The 20932-nt window shown below is 54.6% G+C and overlaps 2 protein-coding genes across 2 annotated transcripts in view; one reads left to right on the forward strand and one right to left on the reverse strand.

The window, feature by feature from the left end:
• The window catches only part of ZC3H15 (zinc finger CCCH-type containing 15), a 112740-nt gene extending 111529 nt beyond the window's left edge, over positions 1 to 1211 (reverse strand). The window contains exon 1 of the mRNA XM_075319063.1: positions 1055 to 1211. Within this exon, the coding sequence (XP_075175178.1) occupies positions 1055 to 1129 (75 nt within the window). The 5' untranslated portion in view covers positions 1130 to 1211. The remainder of the gene's footprint in view (positions 1 to 1054) is intronic.
• A 1991-nt stretch (positions 1212 to 3202) lies between these two features.
• The window catches only part of ATP5MF (ATP synthase membrane subunit f), a 29108-nt gene continuing 11378 nt past the window's right edge, over positions 3203 to 20932 (forward strand). The window contains exons 1-2 of the mRNA XM_075319064.1: positions 3203 to 3307; positions 9231 to 9338. Coding sequence (XP_075175179.1) covers positions 3292 to 3307; positions 9231 to 9338 — 124 coding nt within the window. The 5' untranslated portion in view covers positions 3203 to 3291. The remainder of the gene's footprint in view (positions 3308 to 9230; positions 9339 to 20932) is intronic.

The raw sequence follows: 20932 nt of genomic DNA on the forward strand, positions 1-20932 counted from the left end.
TCCTCATTACCCCATAGGTTAGGCTTCAGGAATGTACACTCCATGAGATAATACACTGACCGGCCCTCATCTTCTGACATATCCAGTGTCACTCCATTCCGCTCCCGGGCAAGGTGACCAACCTGCTCACTCCAGGGTTTTCTGTAAGAGCAGAAGTCACAAGAGCGAGCTGCAGCCACACAATACAGAAGAGGATCGGAGCAGCGCTGGAAACGGCAGAGGATGACGATTGGGAAGTATGTTACTACACCCAGGGAGCACGCATTACTGGCACCTAACCGAAGGTGACATAAAGGGAAATACCCCGGAATGGGAGGTGAAAAGAGAGCCTAAGGGAGATAGAAGCCACTGTAGCCCTACACACTAGTGTGTGCCTGCACCGTACACCAGGAATACCCCCTCATCACACACAGCACATGGGGGAACCCCATGGACAGAGCGAAGAGGGTAAAGTGGAGGGGGGGACCCCGCAGACAGAGAGACGGGGAGGGAGGGGGACCCCGCAGACAGAGAGACGGGGAGGGGGGGGACCCCGCAGACAGAGAGACGGGGAGGGGGGGGACCCCGCAGACAGAGAGACGGGGAGGGGGGGGACCCCGCAGACAGAGAGACGGGGAGGGAGGGGGACCCCGCAGACAGAGAGACGGGGAGGGGGGGGGGACCCCGCAGACAGAGAGACGGGGAGGGGGGGGGGGACCCCGCAGACAGAGAGACGGGGAGGGGGGGGGGACCCCGCAGACAGAGAGACGGGGAGGGAGGGGACCCCGCAGACAGAGAGACGGGGAGGGGGGGGGACGACCTGTGGACATGGTGGGCAGGTTTCCATCTCTGGCATACCCCGTCTCATGTATAGAGGGACAGGTGTTCCAGAACAGGCGAATACTAGAGGGAGCAGAGGATCAGCCCTGACTGGAGATCAGTCCCAACCCCAGGGCCGGAGAGGCCGGCAGCCCGGCCGGGGGAGGAGGCAGCTCCGGCACAGGTGACAGCCGGCAGGCCGGGCCGCTCGCACACATGTGGGGCTGAGCGCAGCACATGCGGTGTACGCCGTCACCTCGATGATCTTTTCCTTCTTCTTCTGGTCGGTCTTCTTCGTTGGCTGTGGAGCTGGCACTTTCTTTGGTGGCATTGCGGTGCACGCAGTCCTAACTGCACTCCCTGCCTCACATAAGAGCTCGCTTTACGGCTGGAAGTTCAGCAGGCAGTGACGTCATCAGCCTTTGCCCAGCCGGAGAGCAGACCTGGCCGCCCGCGCTCCGCCGCCTGGAGCCGATCCCCCATGATGCTGTTCGGAGCACATTCTGGGACGTGTAGTCCTCCGCCCCGTGTAATCCCAGGACCGCGGGCTCTGGTCTGTTACCAGTGTAACCCCTTCCTCACTGGCCACTTTGTTCTTCTTCCAGGAGACATAACTTTTCTTACTTTTCCAGGATGAGGACGAGCAGTGCATTGCAGTTTGGCGTTGTGATTTTTTCTCCATAGATTAATGTATATTTAGCTGGACTTTCACAGACACATTACCAAATATGTACATTTTTTTAATTGGGAAAAGGATTGTGGGTGATTTACACTTTTATATTTTTATAGCTTTTTTTAATGATTGTTCTTGTATTTCCCCCCCCAGGTGACTGAGCCTGTGACTGGTGATTTCTTGCGCTATATACTGCAGTAGTTACATCAGGGTTAGGCCGCAGTGCTAAGACGTGCACCTGCCCCACAATCGCATGGTGAGGGCGAGCAGCAATGGTTGATGGCTTGCGCCATTTCAATGTCAGATATCAACAGTGGCATGTAAATGGTTAAACTGCAGTGATCTGAGCAAACTCATGTTACTGCTTTTACTGATAGGGAGCTGCTGGGAACACAACTGGCATCTGCGCCCATTTCACACACCCCACAGGGCGTAACCGTGTGTCCTATGTGGTAAAGTGATGAACAGCCCAACCTGGCAGCAGCATAGGTCATAAAAGACTATCCTTTTGTACCGGTGCTATATAGTTTTTGATTGGTGAGGGTCTGGGTCTTGAGACCCCACTGATTGGTCACCCATCTGAAGGGCACTAATTTCTGCATGAACTGCCGCACAGATCAGTGTACGGGATCATCAGTCTATGGAGACAGTTCCACTTGCTCACAGCTGCCAGTGCGAGAGCATCAGAAGTGATATGCTAATGACCCTCTGCTGCGAGCGTCAGCCGAGGGTCGTACGACTGTGATGCAATCTTGCGATCAGATCACAGCTGCGGGGAAGAGGGAGGGAACACTTTCTCCCCATCTCCTCCCCAGCCTGTCTCTGCATACATTGCACTGCAGATCCGAGTGCAGTGTGATGTTTCACGTGCTCCCATAGACTTATATGTGGGTGCATGAGCCGAGAATTGCTGCCAAACACAGCATGCTGAGATTCATTCCGCATGCCGCTATGGCATGAGAAATCAATCTCTGATGGACACTGCCCCACAGTATTGCACTGGAGTGAGAGCAATCCGATGTTTTTACAGATTGCACACGTCCGTGCAAAACGCAAGTGGAACTGAGGCCTTTGAGACTCACTCTCAGCTGTGTACAGACACATTGACTTACTATTGTGCCTGTATTGGAGCTGAGGACTTCAGTGCGATGCTTAGATCGCTTGTGGTCTCAGGACCTGGTCCTTCTCCCATCAGAGACACTTGCGGTGCCTATTGAGACATGTAAAAATAACTTTACAAAATGATAAACTTTAAAGGGAACCTGTCACATGAAAAAAATGCTATTAATCTGCAGAAATAGGGTTAATCTGCAGATTAATAGCGTTTGAGACCTGCTCATCATATCCCACTGTCGGGAGGAAAAGAACTTTATTCCTCTCGGCAGCATTCTGGTTTCGGTCAGTGCGGGTGGCGCAGGTTCACTCCCCACTGTATGGAGAGCAGCAGTCCTCCTCACTGACTGACTGAGGGTTCAGTGCTGTAAGGAGCATGTGCTGGAAGCTATCAAAAAGCACCTATGACCTGGACATAAAGTCCGCGCATGCACACTACAATACATTGCTCTGCTTTCAGTAGGGCAGAGTGACGTGTGTGTGTGTGTGTGTGTGTGTGTGTGTGTGTGTGTGTGTGTGTGTGTGTGTGTGTGTGTGTGTGTGTGTGTTTAGACATAGATGGCTTGACTTCAGTTGCCACCAGTAATATGGCGGGTGTAATGATAAACCGGAAGTGACGTCACCCCAGCTTCCTGTCCCGCCCCTCCGGCCGTCATTGAGGCGTGGTCTCTTCGTTCCTGAGCGTCAGTGTCATTCCGGAGGACAAAATGGCGGACAAGCTGGGTGAGTGAGTGCCGCGGGTCTGTGTACCTGCCACCCCAGGGACGCTGCAGCTGCACTGCCCGGCCGTATAGGCATGGTAGAGTTTGGGGGCTGCAGACTGTTAGTAACGGAGGCCGGCGAGGGACAGTGCGGACCTCACTCCGCATGCAATAATGCTGCGGCCCCGGTACCCGGAGCGGTGCAGTGTGTATAACGTGGTAGTGACCGGAATGTGGAGCACAGGGCTATATCACACCTGGAAGGAGCGGCCCTAGCACGGGGTCACCTTGTCCCTCACTGCAGGGGCGGCACTACTGCATCCCCCGGGTGATACTCCAGTCACTGACCGCAATGGCTGCAGAGAGGTCTCTGTGTAATGACTTGCCCTCACCGCTGCCGTCACTGTGTACAGCGGTGCAGGACACTGCCACATACAGCAGCCGGGGGACTGTGTGTACAGCGGTGCAGGACACTGCCACATACAGCAGCCGGGGGACTGTATACACAGCGGTGCAGGACACTGCCACATACAGCAGCCGGGGGACTGTGTGTACAGCGGTGCAGGACACTGCCACATACAGCAGCCGGGGGACTGTGTACAGCGGTGCAGGACACTGCCACATACAGCAGCCGGGGGACTGTGTACAGCGGTGCAGGACACTGCCACATACAGCAGCCGGGGGACTGTGTACAGCGGTGCAGGACACTGCCACATACAGCAGCCGGGGGACTGTGTACACAGTGGTGCAGGACACTGCCACATACAGCAGCCGGGGGACTGTGTGTACAGCGGTGCAGGACACTGCCACATACAGCAGCCGGGGGACTGTGTACAGCGGTGCAGGACACTGCCACATACAGCAGCCGGGGGACTGTGTGTACAGCGGTGCAGGACACTGCCACATACAGCAGCCAGGGGACTGTGTGTACAGCGGTGCAGAACACTGCCACATACAGCAGCCAGGGGACTGTGTACACAGCGGTGCAGGACACTGCCACATACAGCAGCCAGGGGACTGTGTACACAGCGGTGCAGGACACTGCCACATACAGCAGCCGGGGGACTGTACACAGCGGTGCAGGACACTGCCACATACAGCAGCCGGGGGACTGTGTGTACAGCGGTGCAGGACACTGCCACATACAGCAGCCGGGGGACTGTGTGTACAGTGGTGCAGGACACTGCCACATACAGCAGCCGGGGGACTGTGTGTACAGCGGTGCATAACACTGCCACATACAGCAGCCAGGGGACTGTGTGTACAGCGGTGCAGGACACTGCCACATACAGCAGCCAGGGGACTGTGTGTACAGCGGTGCAGGACACTGCCACATACAGCAGCCAGGGGACTGTGTACACAGCGGTGCAGGACACTGCCACATACAGCAGCCGGGGGACTGTGTACACAGCGGTGCAGGACACTGCCACATACAGCAGCCGGGGGACTGTGTACACAGCGGTGCAGGACACTGCCACATACAGCAGCCGGGGGACTGTGTACACAGCGGTGCAGGACACTGCCACATACAGCAGCCGGGGGACTGTGTACACAGCGGTGCAGGACACTGCCACATACAGCAGCCGGGGGACTGTGTACACAGCGGTGCAGGACACTGCCACATACAGCAGCCGGGGGACTGTGTGTACAGCGGTGGGGGACTGTGTGTACAGCGGTGCAGGACACTGCCACATACAGCAGCCAGGGGACTGTGTACACAGCGGTGCAGGACACTGCCACATACAGCAGCCGGGGGACTGTGTGTACAGCGGTGCAGGACACTGCCACATACAGCAGCCGGGGGACTGTGTACACAGCGGTGCAGAACACTGCCACATACAGCAGCCGGGGGACTGTGTGTACAGCGGTGCAGGACACTGCCACATACAGCAGCCAGGGGACTGTGTGTACAGCGGTGCAGGACACTGCCACATACAGCAGCCGGTGGACTGTGTGTACAGCGGTGCAGGACACTGCCACATACAGCAGCCGGGGGACTGTGTGTACAGCGGTGCAGGACACTGCCACATACAGCAGCCGGGGGACTGTGTGTACAGCGGTGCAGGACACTGCCACATACAGCAGCCGGGGGACTGTGTGTACAGCGGTGCAGGACACTGCCACATACAGCAGCCGGGGGACTGTGTGTACAGCGGTGCAGAACACTGCCACATACAGCAGCCGGGGGACTGTGTACACAGCGGTGCAGGACACTGCCACATACAGCAGCCGGGGGACTGTGTGTACAGCGGTGGGGGACTGTGTGTACAGCGGTGCAGGACACTGCCACATACAGCAGCCAGGGGACTGTGTACACAGCGGTGCAGGACACTGCCACATACAGCAGCCGGGGGACTGTGTGTACAGCGGTGCATAACACTGCCACATACAGCAGCCAGGGGACTGTGTGTACAGCGGTGCAGGACACTGCCACATACAGCAGCCAGGGGACTGTGTGTACAGCGGTGCAGGACACTGCCACATACAGCAGCCAGGGGACTGTGTACACAGCGGTGCAGGACACTGCCACATACAGCAGCCGGGGGACTGTGTGTACAGCGGTGCAGAACACTGCCACATACAGCAGCCGGGGGACTGTGTGTACAGCGGTGCAGGACACTGCCACATACAGCAGCCAGGGGACTGTGTGTACAGCGGTGCAGGACACTGCCACATACAGCAGCCAGGGGACTGTGTACACAGCGGTGCAGGACACTGCCACATACAGCAGCCGGGGGACTGTGTGTACAGCGGTGCAGAACACTGCCACATACAGCAGCCGGGGGACTGTGTGTACAGCGGTGCAGGACACTGCCACATACAGCAGCCGGGGGACTGTGTACACAGCGGTGCAGAACACTGCCACATACAGCAGCCGGGGGACTGTGTGTACAGCGGTGCAGGACACTGCCACATACAGCAGCCAGGGGACTGTGTGTACAGCGGTGCAGGACACTGCCACATACAGCAGCCGGTGGACTGTGTGTACAGCGGTGCAGGACACTGCCACATACAGCAGCCGGGGGACTGTGTGTACAGCGGTGCAGGACACTGCCACATACAGCAGCCGGGGGACTGTGTGTACAGCGGTGCAGGACACTGCCACATACAGCAGCCGGGGGACTGTGTGTACAGCGGTGCAGAACACTGCCACATACAGCAGCCGGGGGACTGTGTACACAGCGGTGCAGGACACTGCCACATACAGCAGCCGGGGGACTGTGTGTACAGCGGTGGGGGACTGTGTGTACAGCGGTGCAGGACACTGCCACATACAGCAGCCAGGGGACTGTGTGTACAGCGGTGCAGGACACTGCCACATACAGCAGCCGGGGGACTGTGTGTACAGCGGTGCAGGACACTGCCACATACAGCAGCCGGGGGACTGTGTGTACAGCGGTGCAGGACACTGCCACATACAGCAGCCGGGGGACTGTGTGTACAGCGGTGCAGAACACTGCCACATACAGCAGCCAGGGGACTGTGTGTACAGCGGTGCAGGACACTGCCACATACAGCAGCCGGGGGACTGTGTGTACAGCGGTGCAGGACACTGCCACATACAGCAGCCGGTGGACTGTGTGTACAGCGGTGCAGGACACTGCCACATACAGCAGCCGGGGGACTGTGTGTACAGCGGTGCAGGACACTGCCACATACAGCAGCCGGGGGACTGTGTGTACAGCGGTGCAGAACACTGCCACATACAGCAGCCGGGGGACTGTGTGTACAGCGGTGCAGGACACTGCCACATACAGCAGCCGGGGGACTGTGTGTACAGCGGTGGAGGACACTGCCACATACAGCAGCCAGGGGACTGTGTACAGCGGTGCAGGACACTGCCACATACAGCAGCCGGGGGACTGTGTACACAGCGGTGCAGGACACTGCCACATACAGCAGCCGGGGGACTGTGTACACAGCGGTGCAGGACACTGCCACATACAGCAGCCGGGGGATCTGTGTACAGCGGTGCAGGACACTGCCACATACAGCAGCCAGGGGACTGTGTACAGCGGTGCAGGACACTGCCACATACAGCAGCCGGGGGACTGTATACACAGCGGTGCAGGACACTGCCACATACAGCAGTTGGGGGATCTGTGTACACAGCGGTGCAGGACACTGCCACATACAGCAGCCGGGGGACTGTGTGTACAGCGGTGCAGGACACTGCCACATACAGCAGCTGGGGGACTGTGTACACAGAGGTGCAGGACACTGCCACATACAGCAGCCGGGGGACTGTGTACACAGCGGTGCAGGACACTGGCACATACAGCAGCCGGGGGACTGTGTACACAGCGGTGCAGGACACTGCCACATACAGCAGCCGGGGGACTGTGTACACAGCGGTGCAGGACACTGCCACATACAGCAGCCGGGGGACTGTGTACACAGCGGTGCAGGACACTGCCACATACAGCAGCCGGGGGACTGTGTACACAGCGGTGCAGGACACTGCCACATACAGCAGCCGGGGGACTGTGATGTGTGTACAGTGGCATGTAAAAGTGTGGGCACCCCTGGACACGATTACTGTTATGGTGCATCTGCTTTGCCTCAGTCTCTAGCAATCCTACAAGCAGCTGACAGAGATTGTCCTTGGTCTCAACCTTATCTTGACCTTCACTGTTCTTGTTAACTTCAATTTTTTTAATTACATTTAGAAATGAGATAAAGGGAAACTTGAAATTCTTTGCTATCTTCTTATAGCCTCGCCTACTTTGTGGGCCTCCACCATTTTCATTTTCAGACTGCTAGGCAGCTGCTTAGAAGAACCCATTGCTGCTTTTTAGCACAAGATTAGATGAGACTGGGTTTTTATAAAGCTGTGAAATTTGCATCACTTGGCCTTTCCTAAGACTCACAGTGCACAAGCCATAACCCTCTGTGTATGTGCGCACGCTCTATCTTTGTGGTGATTACAAAGATGCATGTTTTTTGACCAAAAAAACGCATCTGCAGCAAAAAATGCATGCTGTTTTGTCCACTGCGTTTAAGTGACATCTATTGCCGTGAGAGCTCAAAAACGCAGAATGAATTGACATGCTGCATGTTTGAGGTCACTACAAAGACACAGCCAAAAAAATCTGTAATGTGCGGACAGAAAAACCTTAAATTTCATAGACTTTGCTGGGGAAGGAAATGCAGGCAGTTTTTGGTACCAGAACTGCACCCAAAAAACCACAGCAAAAGATGGTGTGCGCATGAGGCCTAGCAGGCCAAGTAAGGCCTGTAATCTTGGTCAAACTTAAGCCAAAGTCACACTTCCTGAGCGAATCACGCATCACCCAGCACGGCCTGCCACTCTCCGGACAGGAGCATGCAGCTATGTGTATTTCTATGCAGCCGTCCTCTCCTGTCCAGAGAGCAACAGGTTGTGGATGCGACTCGATTCTTGAGCGAGTCACATGCAACTGTGACTTCGGCCTTATCCGAGCACACAAATCTCCAAGGGTGCCCACACTTTGCATCTGCCCATTTTCCTTTTCTGTAATTTTTTTAAATGTAACAGATGGAGAATAAAAATAACTTTCAAAGTATGTATGTATATGTGTGTATGTAATGAGTGTGTGTGTAAATATATATATATATATATATATATATATATATATATATATATATACAATTATGTGTGTGTGTGTGTGTGTTGTCATTGACTTCATGCCTTTAGAGATCTTCATTTTCAACTTGCTTAACTTTTCAACTTGTTCCAAATAACAGTAATTTTGACCAGGGGTGTCCAAACTTGTACATGCTACTGTAAATAGATATGTGTGTGTCTATAGATCTGTCATGTGACCTCTAGGAGGTTCTGGGCTCTGTAGACTCTACAGTTTGGGGCGGTGACCATCTGCTTTCCGCTTGGTGTCCATTATACTATAGTCTATATATTTCCTCTTTATAATGTCACTAAACTTATTTAACCCATTTCTTTCCAGTTCCCTTGGCAGAGAGGCGTCTCCTGGATGTGAAGCTCGGGCAGCTGCCTACCTGGTTCTCCACATGTAACTTCACTCCCAATGGGATTTTTGCTTCCATCCGCAGAGGTGAGTCGGTGTGGTGATGGCCGCAGAGACTTTTCTCTTTGGACAGTAACCCTGAATGCTCAGCTGCCTCTTCGCTCCAAGTTCTTATGAATCATTGGGGATCAACCAATCTCTCTGGGGTATTTCTAACATTTCCAAAGAATGTAACCTAAATATCTGATGGCTGTCACACCTCTGGGTATGTGGTGACAGACTCCCCTCCAGCCTGCATAGTAAGGTGACTCTCCTCCAGGTGGAGGATGAATGGGGCTGTGGCCACCCATGAGCACGGCTTCTTTTATTCACTTCTGTCTCCGTTCTGGAACTATGTGCAGTGGGGGTTTAGAATCCCCCAATTACCATTTAGCTGAGAATCCCACTAGGTCCCTGCACCCATCAGATATTCATGGAGTATTAACAGGATATTTCATAAATGTAGAACATAAGACAAAAGGCTCTTTGATAGATGGCTTCGTCAATTAAAGGTTTTCTTTCAGGATGATTCACGTGTTGCCCTAAAGCAGAGAATGTTTTTTAAGAAATACCAGCTACATATACCTTGAATCTGCTGCTGTCAGTTGTTCCCCCGTCACCATAAGTGATGACGTTTTATCCATTAGTCACCTGACTGCCGCAACCAATCATCCAATCTTAGTGCTAATTGTGTATGATCTGGAACGCTTTTTATTTATTGGGTAATGTCATTGACATGTACACGCATGACAGAGAACTGTCAATTATCTAGGATTGGCGCTGGCTTAGTCTGGTCCCCGGCTGGATCCTCTAACTGTATTTAGCTGCAGCGTTTCAAGGAAAAAATATACCTGGCTACAATCATTCAGCCAGTGTCTGATTCATGCAGCTTGTGGATTGGACGACATCTACCAGGTCACAGGTTCCTTTTAACCCCTTCACGACCATGGACGGAAAGATCCGTCCTTGTGCCCTGGGCCTTAACGACCAAGGACGGATCTTTCCGTCATGGCGGAATCGCGGCACCGGAGCCTCCGGTGACTGCAATATGTTAACAAAAACCGCAGATTCGGGGAGGAGGGGACCTGTTCCTGACCTTAGGAGGGATGGTGCCTCCTCCCCGGACCTACGGAGGTTGTGATTGACTGACGAACGCCGCTCAACCAATCACAGCCACTGTAATGTTCCAGCCATTTAAAATGACTGAAACATTGAAATCCAGCCCTGGCCAGTGCTGCTCGCCCCCTCCCCTCCGTGATGTGCTGCTCGCCCCCTCCCCTCCGTGATGTGCTGCTCGCCCCCTCCCCTCCGTGATGTGCTGCTCGCCCCCTCCCCTCCGTGATGTGCTGCTCGCCCCCTCCCCTCCGTGATGTGCTGCTCGCCCCCTCCCCTCCGTGATGTGCTGCTCGCCCCCTCCCCTCCGTGATGTGCTGCTCGCCCCCTCCCCTCCGTGATGTGCTGCTCGCCCCCTCCCCTCCGTGATGTGCTGCTCGCCCCCTCCCCTCCGTGATGTGCTGCTCGCCCCCTCCCCTCCGTGATGTGCTGCTCGCCCCCTCCCCTCCGTGATGTGCTGCTCGCCCCCTCCCCTCCGTGATGTGCTGCTCGCCCCCCTCCCCTCCGTGATGTGCTGCTCGCCCCCTCCCCTCCGTGATGTGCTGCTCGCCCCCTCCCCTCCGTGATGTGCTGCTCGCCCCCTCCCCTCCGTGATGTGCTGCTCGCCCCCTCCCCTCCGTGATGTGCTGCTCGCCCCCTCCCCTCCGTGATGTGCTGCTCGCCCCCTCCCCTCCGTGATGTGCTGCTCGCCCCCTCCCCTCCGTGATGTGCTGCTCGCCCCCTCCCCTCCGTGATGTGCTGCTCGCCCCCTCCCCTCCGTGATGTGCTGCTCGCCCCCTCCCCTCCGTGATGTGCTGCTCGCCCCCTCCCCTCCGTGATGTGCTGCTCGCCCCCTCCCCTCCGTGATGTGCTGCTCGCCCCCTCCCCTCCGTGATGTGCTGCTCGCCCCCTCCCCGCCGTGATGTGCTGCTCGCCCCCGTCACCGCCGTGATGTGCTGCTCGCCCCCGTCACCGCCGTGATGTGCGCCCCCTCCCCCGTCTCCGCCGTGATGTGCGCTCCCTCCCCCGTCTCTCAGCCTCCCCGATCTGCTGCCTCCTTCATCTCCTGTGATTCAGCTGCCTAGATCCATCCTGTAGGGTAACTATCCCCAATCTCACCTCCCACTTCCCACCCATCCCCGCCACCCGCCCCCTCCCCCCATCCTCTGCCGCTCCTGCATCCACTGCTCCCTCTCCCATCCGCCCCCACCCTATCCCAGCCGCCGTCTCACAATCACAGATGCTCCCTTTATATGCCGCTGCCGCCCCATCTGCCGCCCCCCCCCCCATCTTCCACTGTTTTTTTTTTTCTATGCCATGGGGGTCTAGTTTCCAAAATGGGGTCACATGTGGGGGAGCTCCACTGTTTAGGCACCTCAGGGGGTCTCCAAACGCAACATGGAATACGCTAATTATCCCAGACAATTTTGCGTTTGAAACGTCAAATGACGCTCCTTGCCTTCCGAGCCCTGCTGTGCGCCCAAACATTTTATTTCCACCACATATGAGGTGTCTGTGTACTCAGGAGAAATTGCACAATACATTTTATGGTGCAATTTTTCCTGATACCCTTGTGAAAAAAAAGCTACCTGGTTGAAGTAACAATTTTGTGGTAAAAATAATTTTTTTTATTTTCACAGCTCAACTCTATTAACTTTTGTGAAGCCCCCAGAGGCTCAAAGTGCTCAATAAACATCTAGATAAATTCCATGAGGGGTCTAGTTTCCAAAATGGGGTCACATGTGGGGGAGCTCCACTGTTTCGGCACCTCAGGGGCTCTCCAAACGCAACATGGTGCGGCTAACTATTCCAGCTAATTTTCTGTTCAAAAAAGTCAAATGGCGCTCCTTCCCTTCCGAGTCCTGCCGTGCGCCCAAACAGTGGTTTTTCGCCACATATGAGGTATCTGCGTGTTCAGTAGAAATTGCCCAACAAATTTTGGGGGTTCATTTAATCCTGCTACCCTTGTGAATATGCAATATTTGAGGCTAAATTAACATTTTTGTTGCAAAAAGTAAAATGTTCATTTTTTCCTTCCACATTGCTTTAGTTACTGTGAAGCACCTGAAGGGTTAATAACCTTCTTGAATGTGGTTTTGAGTAGCCTGAGGGGTGCCGTTTTTGGAATGGTGTCACTTTTGGGTGTTCTGTGTCATGTAGACCTCTCAAAATCGCTTCAAATGTGATGTGGTCCCTAAAAAAAATTTTGTTGTAAAAATGAGAAATTGCTCATAAACTTTGAACCCCTATAACTTCCTTAAATTTTTTTTTCCCAAAATTGTTCTGATGTAAAGTAGACATGTGGGAAATGTTATTTATTAATTATTTTGTGTCATATGTCTCGTTGGTTTTAGAGCATAAAAATTCAAAGTTTGAAAATTACAAAATTTTCAAAATTTTCGCAAAATTTCCGTTTTTTTCACAAAGAAATGCAAAAAATATCGGCCTAAATTTATCACTAACATGAAGCCCAATATGTCACGAAAAAACAATCTCAGAATCACCGGGATCCGCTGAAGCGTTCCAGAGTTATAACCTCATAAAGTGACACTGGTCAGAATTGCAAAAAATGGCCTGGTCTTTAGGGTCAAAATAGGCTTGGGGCTGAAGGGGTTAAAGGGGTTGTCTGGTCTAAATCCATGTGATCCATGTCGCTCTATATGACTGCAGACCTATAAATCCTCCCATCGCATGCATGGTTTCAGAGCCAGGAACGGCAGTCATGTGGCCACAGTATGCATACTCCCTATTACATTTCAGCTAGAGGGGTGCGACCTTGTGCAGTACACTTGCACTGAGCAATGCCGTGGCCATTTAGTCGGATTCTGCCCGGCCGCGCCGCCCAAATTTAGGCCCCGGCTTCGCCGGAGGCCTAGTTTCTTTTTCACTGCCCTCGCATGTCACTCATGCAGAGGGACAGGCTCGGCTCCTCCCGGCGGCCGTTCTGTACAGGGGAGGGACACTCCCCACTGCAGTGTGTGTCCTCTCCCCTGTAGGTCTCTATGGCCCTCCAGATCCCGCTCCTCAAGCAAGTCCCGCCCCCTCTCTTCGCTCCGGCGGCCATTTTCTCAGCGTTCTCTCTGCGATCAGTCATTGCAGCGCTGGTCTGCAGCATCTCTGCTGAGGTGCTGTGCTTGGGGGTCCGGGCTTCGGGATCTGGAGGGCACACAACACCGCTCCAGCGGTCTGGTAAGCCACAACCGGTCTCCGGTTGTGGACCTCTGTATATACTCTCTGGGGTTCATTCTCTGGCAGAGCCCCCACTCCAGCAGCATGTCTCACACGAGGAGCAAGGCCCCAAAGCTTTATGCTGTATGCGCTGCATGTAAGCTCCTGCTGCCTGAACAGAGCACGTTCCCACATTGTGATGCCTGCGCTAACTTGGCGGTGCCACAGCCTAGAGTCTCACCCCCAGTGGTTTCTCAGGCTGCTCCTGCTCCTGTGGCTGAACCCCCGGCTTGGGTAGAATCCTTTTCTAGGTCTATCTCCCAGTCTTTTGCTGAGTCCATGGGACTTCTGTCCAGGACGTTGATGAATATGCATCAGCCCCCTTCACAGGGTGCCTCTGCTGCTAGGGGTCTCTCATGACCGGAGCTCACAGAGGATTCATCATCAGGGCCCAGACCCTGTCCTCCTAAGAAGAGACGCAGGGTTCCCTCTCCCTCCTCCTCCCGTGGCTCTGATTCCAGAGCTGACTCGCTGGATGAGGAGGATGACTTTACTGGGGGCTCGGAGGCTAACTCCATGTGCCCCATTGATCTGTCCGAGGGTGACTCAGATCTTAGTGACTTGATTGCGTCCATTAATTCTGTACTGGATCTCAATCCGCCAGTATCAGAGGAGCAACCCTCTCTGGCAGAAAAGCACCAGTTTACCTTGCCTAAGAGAGCAAAGAGTGTGTTCTTTAACCACTCCAGTTTTCAGGCCGCTGTGACCAAGCCCAGGGCCTGTCCTGACAAGCGCTTCCCAAAGCGTGGTTCTGATGACCGTTTTCCCTTTCCACCTGAGGTGGTCAAGGAGTGGGCTCAGTCCCCAAAGGTAGACCCTCCGGTGTCTAGGCTCGCAGCCCGGACCGTTGTGTCGGTGGCTGATGGCACTTCCCTTAAGGATTCCACTGACCGCCAGATTGACCTTCTGGCCAAATCCGTGTATGAAGCGGCGGGGGCCGCGTTTTCTCCGACTTTTGCAGCAGTGTGGGCTCTCAAGGCCATCTCTGCTTCTCTAGAGGAGATGCATTCCCTCACCAGGGAATCTATGCCCGAAATGGATGCCTTAACTTCCCAAGCTTCGGCCTTTTCATCCTATGCCATGTCTGCCATGCTGGAGGCTTCTCACCGCACTGCGGTGGCTTCGGCTAATTCCCTCGCTATCCGCAGAATCTTGTGGCTTCGAGAGTGGAAGGCAGATGCTTCTTCAAAGAAGTACCTTGCTGGGCTCCCTTTTGCTGGGTCCCGGCTGTTCGGAGAGCAGCTGGATGAAATTATTAAGGAAGCTACTGGCGGGAAGAGTACTTCCATGTCTCAAACTAAAGCCAGGAAACCTGCCCAGGGTAGAAATCAGTCGAGGTTTCGCTCCTTTCGTTCCTCCAACTGGTCGTCCTCTAAGCCCTCGGCCTCGTCCGCTAACTCAGCCAAGGACCAGAAATCCAACTGGTGCACAAAAGCGCGTCCACAGAAGACCGCAGGAGCTGCTGCCACTAAGGCAGCCTGCTCGTGACTATCTGCTCGCTCCAGCAACGTCCTTAGTCGGTGGCAGGCTCTCCCACTTTGGCGACGCTTGGTTTCAACACTTCTCCGATCAGTGGGTGAGAGATATCATCTCCCACGGCTACAGGATAGAATTCTCTTCCAGTCCGCCAAACAGATTTTTTCTCTCATCTCCCCCCTGCTCCAAGGCCGCCACCTTCTCACAGGCCGTGGCAGCCTTACAGGCCAATGGAGTAATTGTACCGGTTCCCGCCCGGGAACGGTTCAGAGCTTTCTACTCAAATCTCTTCCTAGTTCCCAAAAAGGACGGTACCTTCCGGCCCATCCTGGATCTGAAGCTTCTCAACAAGCATGTTCAGGTGCGGCGCTTTCGCATGGAGTCTCTGCGATCAGTCATTGCCTCTATGTCCCAAGGGGATTTCCTGGCATCCATCGACATCAGAGATGCCTATCTGCATGTGCCAATTGCAGTGTCACACCAGCGTTGGCTACGTTTTGCAGTAGGAGAAGATCACTTCCAATTCGTGGCTCTCCCCTTCGGGTTGGCCACGGCCCCTCGGGTATTCACCAAGGTCATGGCAGCAGTGATTGCAGTTCTGCACCTCCAGGGGTTGGCAGTGATTCCTTACCTGGACGACCTTCTAGTCAAGGCTTCATCCAGCGCAGACTGTCAGCGGAGTGTCTCGCTCACTCTCTCCACTCTAGCTCAATTCGGGTGGCTGGTCAATCTGCACAAATCCACTCTGACTCCGACCCAGAGTCTCACGTACCTAGGGATGCAGTTCGAGACCTTGAAGGCACTTGTGAAGTTGCCCTTAGTCAAACAGCAGTCCCTCCAGCTAGCGGTGCGCTCTCTGCTGAGGCCCCGCCGTTATACCCTCAGGCGTCTGATGCAGGTGCTGGGTCAAATGGTGGCGTCCATGGAGGCGGTTCCCTTTGCCCAGTTCCATCTGCGCCCCTTGCAGCTGGATATTCTCCGCTGTTGGGACAAGCGGCCTTCCTCCTTACACAGGTTAGTGGCTCTGTCGCCACAAACCAGGAGCTCTCTTCAGTGGTGGCTTCGGCCTCTCTCCCTGTCCCAGGGGCGCTCCTTCCTGGCCCCGTCCTGGGTGATTCTCACCACGGATGCCAGTCTATCCGGCTGGGGAGCGGTATATCTCCACCACAGAGCGCAGGGCACTTGGACTCCGTCCGAGTCAGCCCTTTCAATCAATGTGCTGGAAACCAGAGCTGTGCTTCTAGCTCTCCTAGCTTTTCACCACCTGTTGGCGGGCAGGCACATTCGAGTCCAGTCAGACAACGCGACAGCGGTTGCCTACATCAATCACCAAGGCGGGACACGCAGCCGCCTGGCAATGTTGGAGGTCCAACGTATTCTTCAATGGGCGGAGGACTCCAAGTCCACCATATCCGCAGTCCACATCCCAGGCGTGGAAAACTGGGAGGCAGATTATCTCAGCCGTCAAACCGTGGACGGTGGCGAGTGGTCCCTGCACCCGGCAGTGTTTCAGTCAATCTGCCGCAAACGGGGCACTCCGGACGTGGACCTAATGGCATCCCGTCACAACAACAAGGTTCCGGTTCACGTGGCTCACTCCCACGACCCTCAGGCATTCGCCACGGACGAACTGGTTCAAGACTGGTCCCAGTTTCGTCTGTCCTACGTGTTTACCCCTCTAGCTCTCTTGCCCAGAGTTTTGCGCAAGATCAGAATGGAGGGCTGTCGAGTCATTCTCATTGCACCGGACTGGCCCAGGCCAGCTTGGTATCCAGACCTGCTCCATCTGTCCGTAGAGATGCCGTGGCATCTCCCGGACCGTCCAGACCTACTCTCACAAGGTCCGTTTTTCCGCCTGAATTCTGCGGCTCTCAAATTGACGGTGTGGCTCTTGAGTCCTGGATCTTGACGGCTTCTGGTATCCCTCCTGAAGTCATCTCCACTATGACTCGGGCCCGTAAGTCTTCCTCCGTCAAGATCTATCACAGGACTTGGAAAATTTTCCTGTCCTGGTGTCGCTCTTCCGGCCATCCTCCTTGGCCATTCTCCTTGCCGACCCTTCTGTCTTTTCTACAGTCCGGTCTGCAGGTTAGACTGTCCCTCAACTCTCTCAAGGGACAAGTCTCAGCTCTGTCAGTTCTGTTCCAGCGGCGTCTCGCTCGGCTGGCTCAGGTCCGCACCTTCATGCAAGGCGCGTCTCACATCATTCCGCATTACCGCAGCCCTCGGATCCCTGGGACCTTAATTTAGTTCTCACGGTTTTGCAGAAACCCCCCTTTGAGCCTCTTAGGGAGGTCTCTTTGCATCGTCTTTCACAGAAAGTGTTTTTTCTGGTGGCCATAACTTCCCTCAGGAGAGTCTCTGATTTGGCCGCGCTCTCTTCGGAGTCACCTTTTTTAGTTTTTCATCAAGACAAGGTGGTTCTCCGTCCGACTCCGGATTTTCTTCCTAAGGTGCTCTCTCCTTTCCACCTTAACCAGGACATTACCCTACCTTCCTTTTGTCCGGCTCCTGTTCATCGCTTTGAAAAAGCGCTACATACTCTGGATCTGGTGCGTGCGCTCCGGATCTATGTGTCTCGCACCGCTGCTCTTAGGCGGTGCACCTCTCTTTTTGTGCTAACCACAGGTCGGCGCAAGGGCCTCTCTGCTTCTAAGCCGACTTTAGCCCGTTGGATTAGATCGACCATTTCGGACGCCTACCAGAGTTCTCAGGTGCCTCCCCCGCCGGGGATCAAGGCACATTCGACCAGAGCTGTTGGTGCCTCTTGGGCTTTCAGGCACCAGGCTACGGCTCAACAAGTCTGTCAGGCTGCCACTTGGACTAGCCTGCATATCTTTTCGAAGCACTACCAAGTGCATGCTCATGCTTCGGCAGATGCGAGCTTGGACAGACGCATCCTTCAGGCGGCTGTCGCCCATTTGTGAAGTTAGGTTCTGCCTACTTGTTGCCTTTTTTCGGTTTATTTCCCACCCAGAGACTGCTTTGGAACGTTCCATGGTCTGGGTCTCCCAAAGGAACGATAAAGAAAAAGAGAATTTTGTTTTACTTACCGTAAATTCTTTTTCTTTATCGTTCCTTTGGGAGACCCAGACCATGGGTGTTTAGCTTCTGCCTCCGGAGGACACACAAAGTACTACACTTAAAAGTGTAGCTCCTCCCTCTGAGCTTATACACCCCCTGGTAGCCAGTCCTAGCCAGTTTATTGCTTTGTGTCAGGAGGCATACATCCACACATGCATTCTCATCTGATTTGTTTGACTTTTGGAAAGAGTTTGAAGAAAAGCGGGTCTGGACTCCCGGCATGTCCCTTCTCACCCCACTGTGTCGGCGGTGTTGTTAAGGTTGATTTACAAGGCTGCAGCCTTACATGCCGCGCTCCTTCACCATCCCTTCTGGGCTCTGGCTTGAAGTGGGAGCCAGCACGGTCTCCATGCCTGGCAGGAGTCCGGTCTCCATCCACAGCCCCTTGAGGATTCTTTTGGACCGGAGCACTCATCCCCAGGGACATGGCCCTGCGTCTCAGCAGCTAAGTACCTGAGACGTTTATGTTGGGGGTCCCGGTTCTTTATTGTAAGGGGAGAGTATGCTGTATGTGATTGTTTTAACTTTTCCGGCGGGTTCTCTAGCTTTTGCCTGAGAACCGCGCCAATGGTGCCTGCTTGTCGGCCTCGCCGCTTAAATTTAGGCCCTAGCTTCGCCGGAGGCCTAGTTTCATTTTCCTGCCCTCGCATGTCACTCATGCAGAGGGACAGGTTCGGCTCCTCCCAGCGGCCGTTCTACACAGGGGAGGGACACTCCCCACTGCTGGGGCGTCCCTCCTGCCCTGCAGGTCTCTATAGCCCTCCAGTTCCCTCTCTTTTATAGGAACGCCCTCTTCTCAGGCAGAGTTCACTCTGCTCTGGGACATCCTGCATTCTGCATCTCTGCTGAGGTGCTGCGACTGGGGGACCGGGCTTCGGGATCTGGAGGGCACACAACACCGCGCTCAGCGGTCTGGTAAGCCACAGCCGGTCTCCGGTTGTAGACCTCTGTATATTCTCTCTGGGGTTCATTCTCTGCAAAGCCCCCACTCCAGCAGCATGTCTCACACAAGGAGCAAGGCTCCAAAGCTTTATTCTGCATGCACTGCATGTAAGCTCTTGCTGCCTGAGCCGAGCATTTATCCACACTGTGATGGTTGCTCTAACTTGGCGGTGCCACAGCCTGGAGTCTCACCCCCAGTGGTCTCTCAGGCTGCTGCTGCACCTGTGACTGAACCCCCGGCCTGGGTAGAGTCCTTTTCTAGGTCCATATCCCAGTCATTTGCTGAGGGGACTTTTGTCCAGGACTTTGAATATGCATCAGCCTCCCTCACAGGGTGCCTCTAATACTCTTGACAGAGGACTCCTATCCTCTGACCTCCGTCCATCGGAGCTCACGGAGGATTCATCATCTGATCCCAGACCCCGTCCTTCTGAGAGAAGGCGCAGGGTTTCCTCCCCATCCCACGGCTCTGTCTCAAGAGCTGACTCTCAAGATGAGGAGGATGCCCTCACTGGGGGCTCGGAGGCTATGTATCCCATCGATTTCTCTGAGGGTGACTCAGATCTTAGTGATTTGATTGCTTCTAGTAATTCTGTGCTGGATCTCAATCCGCCAGTGTCAGAGGAGCAACTCTCTTTGGCAGAAAAACATCAGTTTACCTCGCCTAAGAGAGTGAAGAGTGTGTTCTTTAACCACTCCAGTTTTCAGACCGCTGTGACCAAACCCAGGGCCTGCCCTGACAAACGCTTTCCAAAGCGTGGTTCTGATGACCGGTTTCCATTTCCACCTGAGGTGGTCAAGGAGTGGTCTCACTCCCCAAAGGTAGACCCCCCGGTGTCTAGGCTCTCAGCCCGGACCGTTGTGTCGGTGGCTGACGGCACCTCACTTAAGGATTCCACTGACCGTCAGATTGACCTTCTGGCCAAATCTGTGTATGAAGCTGCGGGGACCGCGTTTTCCCCGACTTCTGCAGCAGTGTGGGCTCTCAAAGGCATCTCTGCTTCTCTAGAGGAGATGCATTCCCTCACCAAGGAATCTATGCCTGAGATGGTTACCTTAACTGCTCAGGCTTCAGCTTTTTCATCCTATGCCATGTCTGCCATGCTAGAGGCTGCTCACCGCACTGCGGTGGCTTCAGCTAATTCTCTTGTTATCCGCAGGATTTTGTGGCTTCGAGAGGGGAAGGCAGATGCTTCTTCCAAGAAGTTTCTTGCTGGGCTCCCTTTTGCTGGTTCACGGCTGTTTGGTGAACATCTGGATGAAATCATTAAAGAAGCTACTGGCGGGAAGAGTACTTCCATGCCACAAACCAAGACCAGGAAACCCGCCCAGGGTAGGAATCAATCGAGGTTTCGTTTCTCCAACTGGTCATCCTCTAAGCCTTCCGCCTCGTCCGCTAACTCAGCCAAGGATCAGAAATCCAACTGGCGCCCAAAAGCGCGTCCGCAGAAGACCGCAGGAGGTTCTGCCACTAAGGCAGCTTCCTCATGACTCTCGGCCCGCTCTAGCCACGTCCTTAGTCGGTGGCAGGCTCTCCCACTTTGGCGACGCTTGGTTAAAGCAAGTCTCCGATCAGTGGGTGAGAGACATCATATCTCACGGCTACAGGATAGAATTCTCTTCCAGCCCTCCAAACAGATTTTTTTCTCTCAACTCCCCCCTGCTCCAAGGCCGCCGCCTTCTCGCAGGCCGTGGCGTCCTTGCAGGCAAACGGACTGATTGTCCCAGTTCCCGCTCAGGAACGGTTCAGAGGTTTTTACTCAAATCTCTTCCTAGTTCCAAAAAAGGACGGTACCTTCCGGCCCATCCTGGATCTCAAG

Source organism: Anomaloglossus baeobatrachus, chromosome 7 (genome assembly GCF_048569485.1).
Source record: "Anomaloglossus baeobatrachus isolate aAnoBae1 chromosome 7, aAnoBae1.hap1, whole genome shotgun sequence".
Taxonomy (NCBI): Eukaryota; Metazoa; Chordata; class Amphibia; order Anura; family Aromobatidae; genus Anomaloglossus; species Anomaloglossus baeobatrachus.